The 17385-nt window shown below is 40.5% G+C and overlaps 1 protein-coding gene across 1 annotated transcript in view; it reads left to right on the top strand.

Annotated features, from left to right (window-relative positions):
• The window catches only part of SCYL3 (SCY1-like 3 (S. cerevisiae)), a 47414-nt gene that overhangs the window by 25887 nt on the left and 4142 nt on the right, over positions 1-17385 (top strand). Inside the window, exons 3-11 of the mRNA XM_006887459.1 lie at positions 512-697; positions 2713-2826; positions 5370-5426; positions 6567-6669; positions 7819-7930; positions 10053-10130; positions 14052-14191; positions 15626-15810; positions 16654-16825. Coding sequence (XP_006887521.1) covers positions 512-697; positions 2713-2826; positions 5370-5426; positions 6567-6669; positions 7819-7930; positions 10053-10130; positions 14052-14191; positions 15626-15810; positions 16654-16825 — 1147 coding nt within the window. The remainder of the gene's footprint in view (positions 1-511; positions 698-2712; positions 2827-5369; positions 5427-6566; positions 6670-7818; positions 7931-10052; positions 10131-14051; positions 14192-15625; positions 15811-16653; positions 16826-17385) is intronic.

Below are 17385 nucleotides of genomic sequence, written 5' to 3'. Positions count from 1 at the left end.
AGTATACTCGGGGTGGGGTTGGGCTGGGGGTATGCGGGGGGATTGTGTACCAATGAAGGAGTTTTTCTTTTGCTTTTCAAGGAGAGGAGCGAACTGGGGGTGGGGGTGGGGTGGGTGGGGAGAAAAGTGCAACAATGAATGAATGGAAGTCCAAAATCTCTGTAGATGTTCATTGAAATTAAAAAAAAGTAAAAAAAAAATTAATTCAGAATTTATAGCTATAATCTTTACGAAATCTGGGCATACTCTGCCATTGTGAAACTAGAAATCTCTGTAGTTACCTGTTGTTATTAGGTGCTATTGAGTCAGAACAAATACATAGCTGACCTTCCACCAGATTTTCAGAGGCTAATTTTAAATGTGGGTGATTGAGGAAGTAGGGGCGTAGGAATACAATTATTAGAATACAACTATTAATTTTCTGTCTTTTACTGGGATGTGTAGATGACACTGTGATTAATCTGATTTCCAGTCATTGATTTCGCCTTCTCTTCTGTTTGTAATTTTGAAGCACTTGAAGACACTTCGCCACCCTTGCTTGCTAAGATTTTTATCTTGTACTGTGGAAGCAGATGGCATTCATCTTGTCACTGAGCGAGTGCAACCTCTGGAAGTAGTTTTGAAAACATTGTCTGCTGCAGAGATCTCTGCTGGGATCTATGACGTATTGCTGGCTCTTATCTTCCTTCATGACAGAGTGAGTAACCGTCCTCTTCTGCCTCATGGCCTTCCATATAGACCACAACAGATGATATTTAGGGTAGTACTTATCACTTATGCCCTGTGTAGACCTTGTAGATTACTATTGCTATTATAAAGTTTCCCAAGAGAAGATGACACATAAAACACAAAAGTGCTACAGACAGATGATTTTTGGAATAAGTACCTGGTTCTCTGTTCCTGACCAATTATTTATGGAACATTAACTTAATGAAGTCCACCTCTATTATTGGGTAAGTCTTTTTCTAAAATTTGCTCTAGCTGGCATTTGTTACTATGTTAGAGATAAAGATTTAACCTCATTACCACTGCAGACTTAAGTTTTCATATGTTAAATTTTTATCAAGAAATGAAAATTTCTTAGGTATAGGCAGAGCTCATACGTAACTCTTCCTTTTCGAGTAGATTAAGCTAACTGAGAAACAGACCCTAACACGCTGTTCAGTCACTCTTGCTCTCTGATGATAGTCATGATTAAAAGTTTTTTGTTACCTCTGTTCTGTTTTGACAATGTCATTGAGTTACTGTTTTTTAATGATATTTTAATTCAGAACTGTTAAGGTGACTCCTCAGATTAAAACAAACTGGTCATAGATTAAAAAAAAATTATTTCCCTTGAGTCATTTTAATGTGTTTCTAGTAATGAAAAAGGACTCTTAAAATGTCAGTTTGAATTTATGGTCCGTGAAAAGTACAGTCAGTTCTCATGACTTGTGGTGGTGTGTTTTCTGAAGTCACTGTCTACACTGAATTAACGACTGTCAAACCAGAAGTGTTCAGCCTTAGCTGGGAACATGCTCATTAGACAGCTCAAAATTTCTGCAATGACTGCAGAAGCAGAAGGAATCTTGATTTTGGAGTTACAAACAGATGTCAGAAAGTAGGTGACTGTGCAGATGTGGAATCCATGAAGAATGAGGCTACTGACTAAGTTATAACAAAAATTAGGAATGCTTGTTGGATGGGAGGATTTTCTCTGTTGGACAGAGTACACGCATACAGTCCCATGGTAGAAATGTACAGAAGTGCATACAGGGAAAAGGCAATCTGCTTCCACCTTGAATCCAATGCCCTGGTTCTTTCCAGAATCCAGAGTTAAATATATTTTCCAGAGCTGTTTTGTGTCCATATAAAGTAAACACTCATGTATCTGTTACACCTTTATTTTTCTTGAAATGGAGCATTCCTTACATACTCTTAATCTTCCTTTCACATATATAAAAACATATATGTATTTGTTTTACATATTTTTTCTAATGGGTAGGATATTGAATTACTCCTTTTTCCCAACTGGAATGATACCAGTTTTGGAAAACAGCCTACCTACTTAATTAATTTATTGAACCCTGTGTTCAGTCTTTTCTTCCTTTTTACTTATTTGACTGTACTGTTTTTGTAATTTTTAAATTGGCTCTTCTGTGGTCTGAGGGATATTTCTGGTGGTCCTTATCATTCCATTTTCCTCTTCTTCACACAGAATTTTTTTTTAACTCTACTGACAAGATTTCAGGTAAAGTTGGATCTTGGGTTCATGATAGAATGTAGGTTAGAAAGCATTTAGAGGAGAAAAATTAATAAAGTAACTTCCAGGAACAAAGATAAAGTTTGTCTGTAAAGGCAGTGAGTAGCAAGCAGTCTAGGCTGAAACACTTGTGCATTTATGTTTAAGGATACTTATATCTCCTGAGCCCTTTAAAAATGGGATTTGGATTTTATCTGTGTAATTGTTTTCATGTCTTTATTAACTTGCCTCACCAGGTAGGGGGAAATAATGCACACAAGCTTTTCCCCTGCATTTTTCCTTTGTTCTAACCTAATAATGCTTAAGCTGGCTCATGCAGTTTGTCTTTCATTAAAATCCTATTGCATTTATTATGCCACAAAGTGGGAAAGCTATTCATAATTCTTTTCCCCCCATGATTAATGTATTTTTTTAAAACTTCCACTCCAAAACACTAGAGTAGCAATCTCCTTCTTGCTCTTTTTCCCCAGGGAAGGCTGACACACAACAATGTGTGCTTGTCGTCTGTGTTTGTGAGTGAGGACGGGCATTGGAGGCTGGGCGGCATGGAAACAGTGTGTAAAGCTCCTGAGGCCACACCAGAGGTGAGCTGGGCGGTGGGCCCTCTTGTTCTTCAGCGATTGATCGATCACCTTCCTAATAGCATGTCGTTCCTGCCTGTGAACCTACCTACGGTTCTTCTTTGGACACTTGACTTTTATTTGAATGCTCATATTTTTGTATTGCAGAATTTTATGCCACATAGCTATTTGTTGTTATTTGCCTTTGAGTCAGAACCAACTCATAGCTGACTGTACAGCAGGTTTTCAAAGGCAGTAAATCAAGTGGGAGGGTATTGCTCATCCTTCTCGCACAGAGCAACTTAATGACATGAACCACATGCCTTTGAGATTACAGTGCAGCTTATTACCTCTAGGCCACCAGATCTCCCCTACAGCTGTGGTGGTGTTGTGTACTGTCAAGTCAGAACTGACCCATAGCTGACCCTCCAGCAGCTTTTCAGAGGTGGTGAATTGCACGAGAGTTGATGGCCCATGTTTTTTCTTTGAAGTGGCAAGTGGATTCAAACTGCTTCCCTTTGCACTGGCAGCTCAGTTCCTTACCATTAAGCCACCTTTTACTCACATTGTTGTTCAAGTCAAATACGACTCATTAGCGACCCTATGATCTGAACCCTGTGCTAACAACCTGTGCCTATAACTGTAGCATTGCAGAATTTAAATTCCTCACAGTGTTGGTGGTGTTGTTGTGTGCCATCGAGTTGGAACCAACCTATAACTGACCTCCAGCACGTTTCCAGGGGTTTGCTCACATTAGGAGTCATTAATTCCCTTTTCCTCATTTTATAGGTAAGGAACCTGAAGGTGAAAGAGTTGAGGAGAATTTTTTTTTTTACTTTATCCTAATGAAAGACCTCCTTTCTCTATTTTCAATACCCTGTACTTAATACTGTCATTCTGCTTAATGTAATAGCTCTGGTAGCTTCATGGTAATTAATTGTGATGTCAACACAAAGGTGCACGGTTTGAATCTCCCAAATGGTCAGTCTCCTCCCATGAGATTTATGGACTCTGAAAATTTGCTGAAGGGTTGGCAATGGGTCAGTTCTAATGTGATGGTCCACAACAATAACGTAACATATGGAGTAGTATACCTTTATGTATATACCAACAGTTGTACTCCTTGGGTGTGGGATGACTTCTGTTTACATTTACTTTTACTTTTCTACATGGAATAGTGCCTGGTACATATGAGATACTCAAGAAATGTTTCCCAGAGTCATACTTTATGTCAGAACAGCTGGAATTAAGACCTGTGGCTCTTAACTCCTAAATGGATTGCATGTTGCTCCCTTTTAGAATTTTATCCAACAAATATTAACATGTTTCCCTTCCTGTTTTAAGAAGCTTATTTTCTCTGTTCTGTTTCTTTTTGTCATTTTGCATGTTGCTATTAGACTTACTCTTGAAAACAAAACCAAACTAACAACAACAAACCCAAAACTCCCATCATAATTGCTGTGGTGTGGCCCTGCCTTCATTTCCTTTAATCTCTAGCCTGTGGCTTCTACTTTTAATGTGGACTTGATCTGATTTGCACCATTATGGCTTCTTGTTCAGTTCAAATCTTGATTAATTTAAGACCTGTTGATCATTTTCTTTTGAAATTACCTTTACTATAACAGAGCTTAGCATCTAACCATTTATATGGGGCTATATTCAAAATACCTAGCCATGGCATATCAGACCCTTTACAATCCATACCCTACTTTACTTTCAGCTTCATTTACAGCTCACAGTTCTACACTCAAGCTACCTCTTGTTCTATGCAGCCTAACTATGTCCTCAGCTGTTTGAGAACATCGTGTGTTCTCTTTCTTTTTATGCCATTCTGCTACTAGCTAGAATGTCTTTCTTCCCCAGTTGTTGTTCTTATGTTCTGTTGAGTTAGAACTTAACTCATCGCTGACCCTGCAGAAAATTTTCAGAGGCATTTAATCACACAGGAGGAGAGTGCCCATTCTTCTCCACAGAGCAGCTGGTGGATTTGAATCTTGTGCCTTTGAGATTGCAGCAGGGAGCTTTTTTGCATTTATTTTGTGTTCCCAGTGCCCTCAGTGATGTGTGAACATAAAAAGGCTGCAAAAATAACTTTTTAAGAATAAAATAATTTTCTTCTTGTGTGGATGTTTTTCCTGTTCTGTTCCTTACCTCATGAAGTCTCAATTTTTATATCTCATCTGTTAGTAAGCTTTATGATTGACTTAATTCAGTGCAAGAAAATTAATGCTAGTTTCTTTATATGAAAGCCTCGTGTTTTTTAACAGCTATGTAGGATAAAAAGATTTTATTTCTGATTTTCATTGAGAAGGCTGTGGACAGCTGAGTTGTCTCTTCAGCTAGCTAAAGGAGAGAGGAAATAAACTGATATTTGTTTTCTACTAAGCTTTGTGCTACATTTCCATTTTTAATTAGGGAAATTTAAAATTTGTATATTTGCTGCAGAGCATTGTTTTGAAGGTTTTATAGATACTCTTTTCCACTGCATTGCTTTTGTGATTTGTTTTAAAAGGTTGGTTCAGCAAACACATGTATGACTTATTTTCATAATTTATTTCTCTGTCTAGTTTCTGAGGAGTATTCAGTCAGTAAGAGACCCGGCATCCATTCCTCCTGAAGAGATGGTAAGAGGATATATTTCAGATGGAATGGTCTTAAGTCCACAACTAAGCATGAGACCTAAAGTACCTTGCCTCTGACTACTCCTTTCATCACTCAGTTTCACATGCCCCATAATTCTTCTGACCTTAACAGATTCTGAGGTTTATTTTGTGACCATCTTTTTTCTGACATTCAACATAAAATTTTTGGTCATGGGGACATTTATTACATTGTTTTAAGTTAGAACCCAGGATGCATCGAGAGGTGGGGCATACCCATTTTAAGTCAAGTCTTTTTGCTTTCCTTGCTGATGTCATATAGTTAGAAGTCATTTACTGTGCTTTACTCATTTGTCTGCCCATCTCCGACATTGATTAGGATTCCAGAATTCGTAGGATGACTAATATTATGATGCTTATAAAGATTATCTTTACAATAATTATCTTTGGTAAAGCAGATGCTCTTAGTTAGATGCTATAAATATGCATCTAATTTCAAAGACATACTTCATGTGCTTCACAGGTTATACAAATTCAGCTAAATACTTCAGTGTAAACCTGAGACTTGAATAAAGAAGCCAACCGTGGCGGAGATTGTGTGGATGACACAGGACAGGGCAAAGTTTTGCTCTTTTGTTGATAGGGTCACTATGAGCGTTAGCCAATTTGATAACGCCTACTAATCACAGTTAAATATTATACAGAGAGAGAGAGGAGTCCCAATTACCATTCTTGGGGAAAACAAAACAAAACAGGAAATATATTGAAAATCTTAAGTATCATTTAATTGTGGCGAACTCTGGCATAGTCCTTAGGGAGTTCTGCTGCTAACCCAAAGGCAGTTTCTCTGGTGGTTCGAAACCACCACCAGCTCCATGGGAGAAAGATGGGCAGTCTCCTCTTATGCCATTTAATTCTCAGTTCAGTCAAAATATTATTGAAAGCCAGAGTCACATTTCATACTCTGACTTCTTCCCCCCCTTTTTCTTTTGCACTGTTTGGTATTTTTAGATTTCACAAATGTCATTAAGTCAGAGCCAACAGGTTAATGTGTACCTACTTTTGAGTTTAAAATATGTAAATGCAGAAAGAAGTGCTTCAGAGAAAATTGGACATGATGTGTAAGACAGATCCCCAGGTGTTAATGGTCTTTACTGCTTTTAGTCTCCAGAATTCACAGCTCTGCCAGAGTCCCATGGACATGCCCGGGATGCCTATTCCTTTGGAACATTGGTGGAAAGTTTGCTCACAGTCTTAAGTGATCAGGGTGAGTTGGAGTCACACACCACATCCCTAGATTGAGTAGGGAAATCCAGCGTGCTCTGTGTTAAGTAGAAGGGAAAGGTTTGCACTCTCTGGTCCTACAAAAGTCCTAGCATCTCATGTAGGCCAGACCTTAACACCAACAAGAAAAGAAACTTCAGTGGAGCCTTAATTTACACAGTTAAAATAATTTTACCCAAGAACCACCGTGGTGTGATTATTTCTTAATCAATGTTGGTATTCATGGTACAGAGACTCTGCCTTATTTTTTGAGCCAGTTAATATATAGGTGCTAATGCTGTAATTGATTTGTATGCTGTAATCTAAAATACAGAGTAAGAGTCAAAGCTACTATTAATTTCTAAATAGTGCTTTCTCTATTCTTTCAAAGGTCTTAGGATTTTTTTTTCTTGACATAGTTTGCATGATACTTTTTTCCTTGCCCCTTAAAGCCCAAGCTGCTAAAGCTGTTTTCTTCTTCTTTCATGCTCTCAAATCGCATGCTTTGCAACCCATTTTATCCCCTTCAACCACTCTAATTTTGTACCTATTACATGTACTGGTGTAACTGCTCTAACTGGCCTTCATCTTACATCATTAAAACTGTGGATGCCCTAGAGCTTCTAGTACAGCTTCTCCTCCCAAGCTTGTACAGTTTTCTGATGTCACCAGCACCATCGGGCTGTGGGCTCTAAATTGTCACAGTCTGAATACACAAGTGGGAAACCTAAGACCCTAGGGCACCCACTTGTGTCAGGAAGGAACTCCTCTCCTGAGCAGCTGATGATGCAATTAAGCACCATCCTTGAGGAACTGAAATTGTAGTTCCTCAAATAACTGTGTGTTGTGTGGTTCAGATGAGGAGTTGGCTAAAGAAAGACTCCCACATTCACATGCAGTCCTCCCTGGCCCTTAGTTGAGTTACATTGACAACCAGGAAATGAGAGGGCGGATGGGGTGGCATGCTGGAGGGACAACTTTCAATACTTGCCAAGGAGTTTGGCTTAAGGCAGGTAGGAAGCTGTTTAGCAACAGCCAGGGCTTTGTTTGTTTGGGTTTTTACAGGTTGGTTTTTGCTCTCATCAGCCTTCAGCTATAAAGGTCTGAAAAGAGGGAGAAGGCATTGGAAACTAACTGTAGCTCTGGATTTCAGTTTCAGCGGATGTTCTCTCCAGCTTTCAACAGACTTTGCACTCAACTTTGCTCAATCCCATTCCACACTGTCGGCCAGCGCTCTGCACCTTACTGTCCCATGACTTCTTCAGGTGAGGGGTCTGTATGTCACACGGCAGCTGCCCACTGCTGCTGGTGTCCCACGGTGGGCTTTGGAGGACCAGATGATGCCGTCTCTTGCTGTTAGTGATTATTTGGAAAGATTGAATCAGCTCCAGAGGAAATACATTTACTTAGTGGGGGAAATGAGGCTACTTCTCATGCCTGTCACAGATAGGAAATTTTAAAATCCTTCATTATTATGGAGAGTAAGTATAGAAACTGCAGCCAGATTCATTAAAGCTTCTGATAGCAAAGAGGCATAGTTGTGTCCAGGGATTTAGAAGTTTAAATTAATAGAGAAAATTATGAAATGCTGTCTCATCTTTCTGTTGCCATTGTTTTATTGATATGAGTTTGTTATTATTGAGTTTGTTCCTATCAAGGGAGATCAATTCTTTATTCGTCAGGCAGAAGATTGTTTTATGTTTTTACTAGCAGTTCATGATGAAAAATCACAGAACTTGCCATTGTGACAGTTAACGATTCATACATGTTTTTGAATCTCTCTCAAGGTGAATTTTAATTCTTTGTCCTTCAATTTTTATTTCCATGACTACAGAGCTTATACACATTAGTTCCATATCCTTTACTTGTAGTAGCAAAGTCAGCCTTATTTAGTTTTGAAACTGAAAATCCTCGTGTGTTTGCAGTAGGAGAGCTAGGCAGAACCCCAGTGAAGGGAAAGCTGGTGTCATCTCTAAAGTGTAGTTACTGGTGTTTATATTTTAGGAAAACTGTTCAAAACCTTTCTGATCTTTATAAGGTCATTAAACCAATATATGTCCTTTCATATACTTCATTGTAAATACTTTATTTACCTTGACACAAAGTCTCATAAAAGAATCACTCATTGTGGTAAATAGATTTCTCTTATTGTTTGTAGTAAGAGTTCTTCACTAAGAATTGTCTTTTAAAAAGAGAGAAGAGAGGCAAACTAAATACACCCTGCTCCCTGAACCTGTTAGTAACTTCTTTTTTAATTTTTTTTTTCATTATTTTTTGTGTGTACCGTCAAATCAGATCTGACTGGTACAGGAGGACATTGTTCCTCCTTCTCGAGCAGAGCATCTGGTGGATTTGAACTGTGCACCTCTGAACTTGCAGTTGCAGCTTCTTGCCACTAGGCCACCAGAGCTCGCTTATTAGTAACTTCTGAGGAGGAAATCCAGTCAGAGATGAGCAGGATCTAGGGCCAGCCTCCCGTACCGAGGCCGCTGAGCATTGACTGGCCCCACCGCAGCGCCCTTTGCTGAGGCCTTCCGTGAATGTGCTCTTGAGTCAGAGGGAAATAGGTGTGGACGTAAGGGGCAGAGACCCAGGTGATCAGCTGTGCAAACTGGGCATGTTGGGCGAGGAGGGGCAGGCCTGCCAAGCTGGCTGGGGCAGCGCTTCTACGCCATGTGTGGTGAGCCCTTGCCTGGTCACATCTCTCAAATTTTATCTCCCTGCTTCTTACAACCAAGAAAAATGAGCAAATTCCTGTGATTTGTGTAAGAAGTTCTTTCCCCTCACCTCCTTTAATTCTCTTTCCTTCATTCAAGGAGACTCAAGCATCAGCCGTTTTGTAATGGTAACCATGCCGTTTTTCCCAGGATAGTCCACATAGCCTCCTCTGTTATAACTAAAGCTGAATGGATATGATGCTTATTAAGACAATGAAGTATGCTAGCCTCTGTGTGCTCAGAAACTGGTATCATCTCCGCAGATCCCTTTTTTATACTCCTTTTTGCATTATTAAATGTTAGATTCTCTGTGTCCTTATTCAGGGAGCTCTGGTTCACAGTGATTAAAGTGTTCAGCTGCTAACCAGAGGGTCTGTGGTTTGAAGCCACATAAGGGAAGACCGTCAGCCATTCCCTTAAAGGTGTGCAGCCTCAGACACCCTATGAGGCAGTGCTGGTCTGTCCTGCAGTCACTCCCGAGTTGGAATTGACCTGGTGACCCCTCCATAGCATTTAGCATAAATCAGTTTACTTTTGAAAGATTCTTTAAATGAAGTAGGAGAAAATGTCTTTGTTGAAAATGATGATGTGGTCTGTGGTTATGGTTTCAGTATTTAATATACCTTATCTAACGTGCTGCCCTGCATTTTGGTTTTTCTTTAACATTTAGAAATGATTTTCTAGAAATTGTGAATTTCTTGAAAAGTTTAACATTGAAGAGCGAAGAGGAAAAAACGGAATTTTTCAAGTAAGTTTGAACATTAAATTTAGTTACTTGAATTAAGACAATTTAACCATGCAGGGAGCTCTGGTGCCATAGTGTGCAGCTAAACTGAAGGCTGGTGGTTCACTATCACCACCTGCTCTGCAGGACAAAGGCACACAGTCTACATAAAGCTCTACAGCTTCAGAAACTGGGAGAGTTACTGTGAGTTCCGATTGACTCAGCAGTAGTGAATTTCGTTGTGGTTTAATCAAGTACGCTATCTAGAAAAGAGTAGTCAGACAATTGGCTTAATAGTTAATTGGCCATTTCCTGAATGTCAGGGTTTTCACTAGCCCTTGGCCAGCTAACCCTGGTAAAGGGCATACATGCAGACTGATATTACTGTCTGGAGGCTTAGTGGTAAGAAATTATGCTGCCAACTCGAAGGTACACAGTTTGAATCCACCTTGTGCTCTGTGGAAAAAAAGATGGTCAGTCTTCTCCTGTGCAATTTACTGCCTCTAAAACCTTGCTGGAGGGTCCGCTGTGGGTTAGTTCTAACTCAGTGGTATACAACAACAGTGACACGTTGAGTAGGGAGTCCTGGTGGCTTAGTGGTAAAGAGTTGCACTGTGAACTCAAAGAAACACAGTTCAAACTCACCAGCTGCATAGTACACAGCAGCATAGGTTGATTAGTGGATGGGTGCAGTGGGCCCGTGTGTGCACAGCATGAGGAGGAAATGGCAGAGGAAAGCGAGTGTGTGTGGGTGCAGTAGATGATGACACATTAATAGAGGTACCATGCTTGTGAGGGGGAACAGCAAGCAGTTCTGCAGATTCTAAAACCAGAGTGTTGAGGCGTGAGAGGTGAGCATCTTACATGTGGTGGTGAAGAGCACTGACACACTAAACAGCTTTAGGTGCTGGAGCCATGGCAGGGGCAAAGGTAGCTGTGAGTTTGTCAGATTGTCCTTGTAGAGACTGCTGTGCTTTCTGTGAGGGGATGGGCTTGAGACACACAGGACTTGGGTTGGTTCTTACGCTGTAGGAATCCAGGCAGTAGATGTGGGGCCTCAGCGCTGATTGTTTAAATGTAGCTGAAGCCACTGATGTAAGGTATGAAGCTACTGATGTAAGGTAGAATTGACGTGTCTTAGCGATTATCATGCTAGAAAATGCAAGGGAAATGCTGACTTCTGTGTTGAGAAAGTGAGTGGCATAGAAGGGACATCCAAGTTGGAGCCCTGGGGCATGCAGGCTTGTGATGGCGTGACTGGGGAAGGTGTGTGTGGTGGGTGAGATGGGAAACGGTGTCAGAGCTGTCAGAGTCAGACAGGAAGGCTGTGTTATGTTACTCTCCTAGGAACTGCGAGTGATGGGAAGGTCGGAGCCGTCAGGAAAACCGCAGTGACCTTCTCTTAGCAGAAGTAGGTTCAACAGTAAGTCAGACAGCAGTGGGTCGATCAGGGAATGGAAGGTGAGAAAGGAGACGCAGAAAAACCTCTTCCTGAAAAATTTAGGGAGAGGGTTTTCCCTACATTTACTATAGCAGCTTGGAAGGGTGGTGGGACAGCGCAGGAGAGGAAGACCCCGGATGAGATAGATTGACACAATACCTGCGGTAATGGAAGTGGGTGTGTCAGGGACCCTGAGACTGGCTCAGGACAGGGCAGGCTTCAGAGCTGTCGTGCATAGGGTCGCTATGAGTCAATTCAACGGCACAGAAAATGGAGTTGAAAGAGGTTTTGGGGATTTTTTTCCCCCATTTTAAACTAACAAACAGAAATGTATTATTGTCTCACAGTTCTGGAGGCTAGAGTTCCACTCAGGGCCTTATTTGTGTTGATTACTTCGAGGGCTTTCATGGAAGAAATGGTTCTGTGGCCTCCTCTTGCTTCTAGCAGCGGCTGCCTATCCCTGACAGCATTCCCTTGCTGTTAGATGTGTCTACACACATTATTTCTCCCTGTGAGTAGCTGCATCTTTACTCTTGTCTAAGACACCAGTCGCACAGCATTAGTATCTATGCTACTTTTATGACCTTTTTAACTTAATTGATGACATCTTCAAAGAAAGACTATTTCTAAACAAGGTAACAGTCTCTAGTACAAGAGTTAGGGCTCGGACATAACTTAAGGATCGCCGTTCAGTCTATGGCATGTGTGACCTCTTTGGGGGATGCAAAAGATTTTTTTTAGGGGGGATAAAGGAAATTTTATTGAATTTTCTTATATTATTATGTCAAATTAAATGGAGGCATTCAAATAGATTTGTTTCTTGACCCTCTAAAGGTCTTGAAATATTTTTATTCTTTTTTTTATTAATTTTAATGAAAATTTACAGACTTTGGATTTCTGTTTATTCACTGCTACACTTTTCTCCCTCCCCACCCCTCCCCCAATTCACTCTTCTCTTTGAAAAGTAAAATTCTTGCATTGTTATACAATCCCTCCTCCCAAGTCTACTTCACTATGCAGCCTTTGTTCTGGACTCCTGTCATGACAATAATACCTAATCACATATCCAAAGCAAAGGGTTTCCTAACAAACTTTCTTTCCTCTGTCTTGTACCTGCATATGACCTGGACCTGTGAATCCCATAGACAAACACTAACCCACATAGCAGACCTGCTTTTTTCCTGGTTCATGTGGTTTGTCTCTGACAACCTCTTGGGAAGTGTTGTTTGGATTAGGGTGAGTGGGTAGGAAGCTACAGGCAATTTCTTAGTAGTTCATAGTGAGGAGGGTGGAGGGATGATCTTAATAGAGGTGAAAAGTCACAAATCTCAATCCAATTTAGTAGGAGCCATCAAATGAAGTATGGAGGGACCGTGCTGCCAGTTTAGGCAGTTCTGTACTGAGGGGACTTGTGGAGGGAGAGTGGAATCAGGCCTCTGTTGTTTAGCACCTGTTTTCCCTTGCACAGAGGGGGACTCTGTGCCCATATGGGTAACTCCTTAAGGTTTTGGAGGGTCTCCCCGATCACCTTACCATGCAGCAGAATGAGTTTCCAGAGAGGACTTTTTTAAGGATGACAGAACATGCTTCTAGACTAAGGGAAAGATGCTTGTGAGTACAGGGAACAGGGAAGCTGCAGTCACATTGGAGGCCGTACTACATCTTGGAAGACAGGAATGTTAGGGCAGTGCCTAGGTGAGGGCATTAAATAAGCCGATGTCCCTTATTCTTGGTAGCTGGGAAGGAGGATGGACATAGACCCAGAGAAGCGTGCATGTGATGTGACCTATTTTCTGTATGGAGGAGGCAAAGATTATCTGCCAAGGGTGATTGTAAAATTACTCCCCACTCACTACCTGTGTACTTCTTAAGGACTTTAATACACATATATACATAACAGTCCCCCCCCCCTTTTATCAGCCATCTCATTACATTAGTTAAAAAAAAAAAACCAAAAAATGTACAATTAGCAGTAACAAATGCTGAGATGTGAGGTGAAAGTGATGGTTAAAGTCATGTATCAACATTGATGGACTGTGATTAGCAGTTACCATATAAACCATCTTTTCTGATCAGATTATCCATTTTCATGTAACACCAGGTTTTGGATAATAACTTGGTCTTTAAGGCCTAACCATGTTGGTAGGTGAGAATGGTGTTTGTATCTCTTTCTTAAATATTTTTTTAAAAATGAAACTATTTAGTGAAGTTAATAATCTTTATTTTTATGATAGAAACTTTTTATTCTATTTTTATTTCTTTTCTATTTGAAAAAGTAACTTTTATTGATGAGAAAGACAGCTGTCTGAAACGTTTCCTCATAGGTATAGGTTGCATGTTTTGACAAACCTGTCCTTGCATACCTTCTGCATGTTTCTTGACTTTTTGGGACAGCCCAGTTCACAATCTCTAGTGAAATTTTAAAATGTATGACTGAAATGGAAGAGGGTTTGTTTTTTCAAGTAAATTGATTGTCATGAGCAATTTCCCTTCTTCCCCTTCAGATTTTTGCTGGACCGAGTCAGCTGCTTGTCAGAGGAATTAATAGCCTCCAGGTTGGTGCCTCTTCTGCTTAATCAGCTGGTGTTTGCTGAACCAGTAGCAGTTAAGAGTTTTCTTCCTCATCTCCTTGGCCCCAAAAAAGGTGAATTTTTCTTAAAATATTATTGTAATTAAGGAGTTTGCCAATCACTTGTCTGTATTCAAGCACAGTGAGATTACTAAATGGTGTAGTTAGTAAACTGTCTGGCTCTGAACGGGGGAAGTAGTTATTGGTTCCCGATGTGACACCTTTGCTTAACTCTGGGTATCAAACCCAAAAGAGAAAGATGGAGTGTTTTCCTGGATGAGATGGACTCACTCTAGTAAGCAATTCTTGAAGAAAAACCCAAAATCTACCTTGTGGACTAGAATATGAACTGTATGTGAAGTTTAAGAAAAGGCGTACATCTTCAAAGAAATGTTGTATTTGCAGTGAACCCTTCATGTCTGGATACTTCTTGTTTGTCCAGAAGTAATCTGCTTGTTTTCTAGTTTCAGTAAAAAGAATGAAAAGCACTTGGCTGTTATTTCATCTTTGCCTTCAGTTTCTCCAGCATGTGAAGTTATTTTGAAATGTAAAACTTTGTAGCACTAGCATTAATATATTAAGTTCAGAATTTTGATGGAAATTACCTCTAGAAGTGAGTTTTCTTATCTATGTAACTTTTTAAAGAAAAACTTATATAATTAGTTTCATTTATTTACATTCGTATTGTGGGTTTTTCCTCTTAAAATCATCTTAGTAATAACTACCTTTGTGAAAGCACACAAGCCAGCCAGTGACTTCATGCCTTAAATTCCCCTTTGAGAGCCGATTTCTGTTTTGTTTGTTCCTATGAGGTCAACACTCTGAGGATGTGCCTCTGAATCCCCTGGTGCATGTTAGGGTCAGCCAGGAGCCATTCCAGCTCTGACCCGTTGGTTGGTTCCTATAGAGCTGGGGGTTGTGTATCTGAGAGGGAGCGAGCGAGTGCATGCAAGCTGCTGGGGCATCACTTGTGTGTGTGTGCCTGTGTGTTGTAAGGTCTCAAGATGATTCTGATGACTCTGTTTGATAATCACTACCAGATAGATTATCGGAGAGTACTGTCCAGCACCGTGAGCTCATTGTAGCATTTAACACCCAATTCTTCACTGATTAAACATAATTTATGAAAAATATTAATTAGTTCAGGAATCTGTTGAAATACAAGCTTTAATAATGTACTTTTTGGAGCTCTGGTGGCCTCGTGGCAAGAAGCTGTGCTGCAATCCCGAAGGCATGTAGTTCAAATCCAGCAGATGCTCCACTGGAGAAGGAGGGCAGTCTCCTCTTGTACTAGTCAGATCTGATTTGACAGTTCACAAGGGGGGAAAAAATATACTTCTTAAGTAATTGAAGGTCAGCAGAAAAATTCTAGGTCAACAAAAGAACTTTGCTTAGGGAGCAAGAGGACTAAGAATGTAGACTACCTAGTGTTTTAAAGTTCTGAGCTTGATTTATGATGTGTGCGTAGTGTTCCTTTCACTAACATGGCTGTTCCATTTCCTCGGGTAGAAAATGTGCAGGGAGAAACCCCCTGCTTGCTGTCATTGGCCCTGTTCCAGTCCCGGGTGATCCCCGTGCTCCTGCAGCTCTTCGAGGTTCACGAGGAGCACGTACGCATGGTGCTGCTGTCTCACATTGAGGCATATGTGGAGCACTTCTCCCAGGAGCAGCTCAAGAAAGTCATCTTGCCGCAGGTCAGAGCCAGCGCCAGAGCCCTCCAAGGGCAGGCACGGGTGAAGGGGGTGGAGGGCTCACTAGTGGGCTGGGAGCTCAGGAAGCATTCTGAGGAGTGTGTGAGGCCTGGAGGCGGCAGTTCGTTTAAAGCCCTTTAGACTGAAAGGGCTGAATTCCAAACTGCATTTCCATCCCATTCATATAAGCAGACCAGTAATTAATTAAACAGTGTTTGTCCTCACATGAAAGGAGTTCTGTGTCTTAGTCTTTTGAAAAATAAATAGAAATCATTTGTAGAACGCTTTATGACCATAAACAGTTAAGATATCTATTTCGTAGTGGTGTAAATTGCATTTAGAAGAGCCTGAACCTATTCCTGTTCTGTTTATCAGCCACCAAGGATTTGCCCACTCAAGGATTATTTAAGATTTTATCACTCAAATGGGATCTTTCACATAATTTTCCTATGAGATTTAGAAATATTTGTTACAACTCAGTTTTATGCCAGGTTTTGTGCATTGGGACTGGTGGTGTAGACGTACCAAAGGGCCTTTCTCTTCCTGCTTTGAAGAGTCCACAATCTAACAGACAGGAAAAGATGGATGCTTCAGTTGACTACAGCTTTGTAACAAACAACTCAAAACCTGATAGCTTTAAACACTCATTTTATTCACTGTCACATTCTCTGAACTGACTGGACTCAGCCTGGAGGGTCTCTTGCTCTGCATAGGATCAGCCGTGGCACATTGTGAGAAAAAGACATTCATCCGAGCAAGCAAAATGTGGTTCAGCCTACAGCTTTGCTTACAGAGGGAGAAAGATAGGCAGTGTGCTGCCTGTACTGATGACCGGCTTCCCTCTAGGTATTACTGGGCCTGCGGGACACCAGCGATTCTATCGTGGCCATCACACTCCATAGCCTGGCAGTGCTGGTCTCTCTGCTGGGACCAGAGGTAGTTGTGGGAGGAGAGAGAACCAAGATCTTCAAACGTACTGCTCCAAACTTCACTAAAACTACTGACCTTTCCCCAGAAGGTAAGAATGACAAAAAGCTCCAAGTTTTTATTTATAAGTGTTGCTGTTACAATTCTTAAAAGATTCTATAAATAGTGCAAATGGGTTATATTCACTGAAATGGAAAGTATAAGGAAAATGTTAATATCCTTCTCTCAGCTCTTTGTAGAGGGCAACCAATTTTAATAGTTTGGTGAGAATTCTTTCACATCATTCTTTAAACTCAAAAGACGATGTAAGATGTATGCTTATACATATGAGAACATTTTAAAATAAGTATTACACACATTTACTTTTTCATGTAGCTACTTTCTCAGCAGCCTGTTTTCAGGTCAATACATAGAATCTGAATGGCATCCATTTCCTAAACCAAATGCCTCAGGAAACTATGAACTTCGAGAAACGATTGTTACCAGCTTCAAGTCTTTTGTTCATAGGCTCACTATAAGTTGTGCTTGACTTGATGGCAATCAACAACAACACAGAATTTAGCTCTTTTTGATAATTATGTAGTATGTCATAGAATAACAACCCACTTAACAGTTTTCTTTATCGATGGTTACTGCTCCTATTTAAAAAAT

The sequence above is a fragment of the Elephantulus edwardii genome, unplaced genomic scaffold, assembly GCF_000299155.1.
Source record: "Elephantulus edwardii isolate Elephantulus edwardi_28Jun2011 unplaced genomic scaffold, EleEdw1.0 scaffold00057, whole genome shotgun sequence".
Lineage (NCBI taxonomy): Eukaryota > Metazoa > Chordata > Mammalia > Macroscelidea > Macroscelididae > Elephantulus > Elephantulus edwardii.
This window is presented reverse-complemented; position numbering and strand designations above follow the sequence as displayed.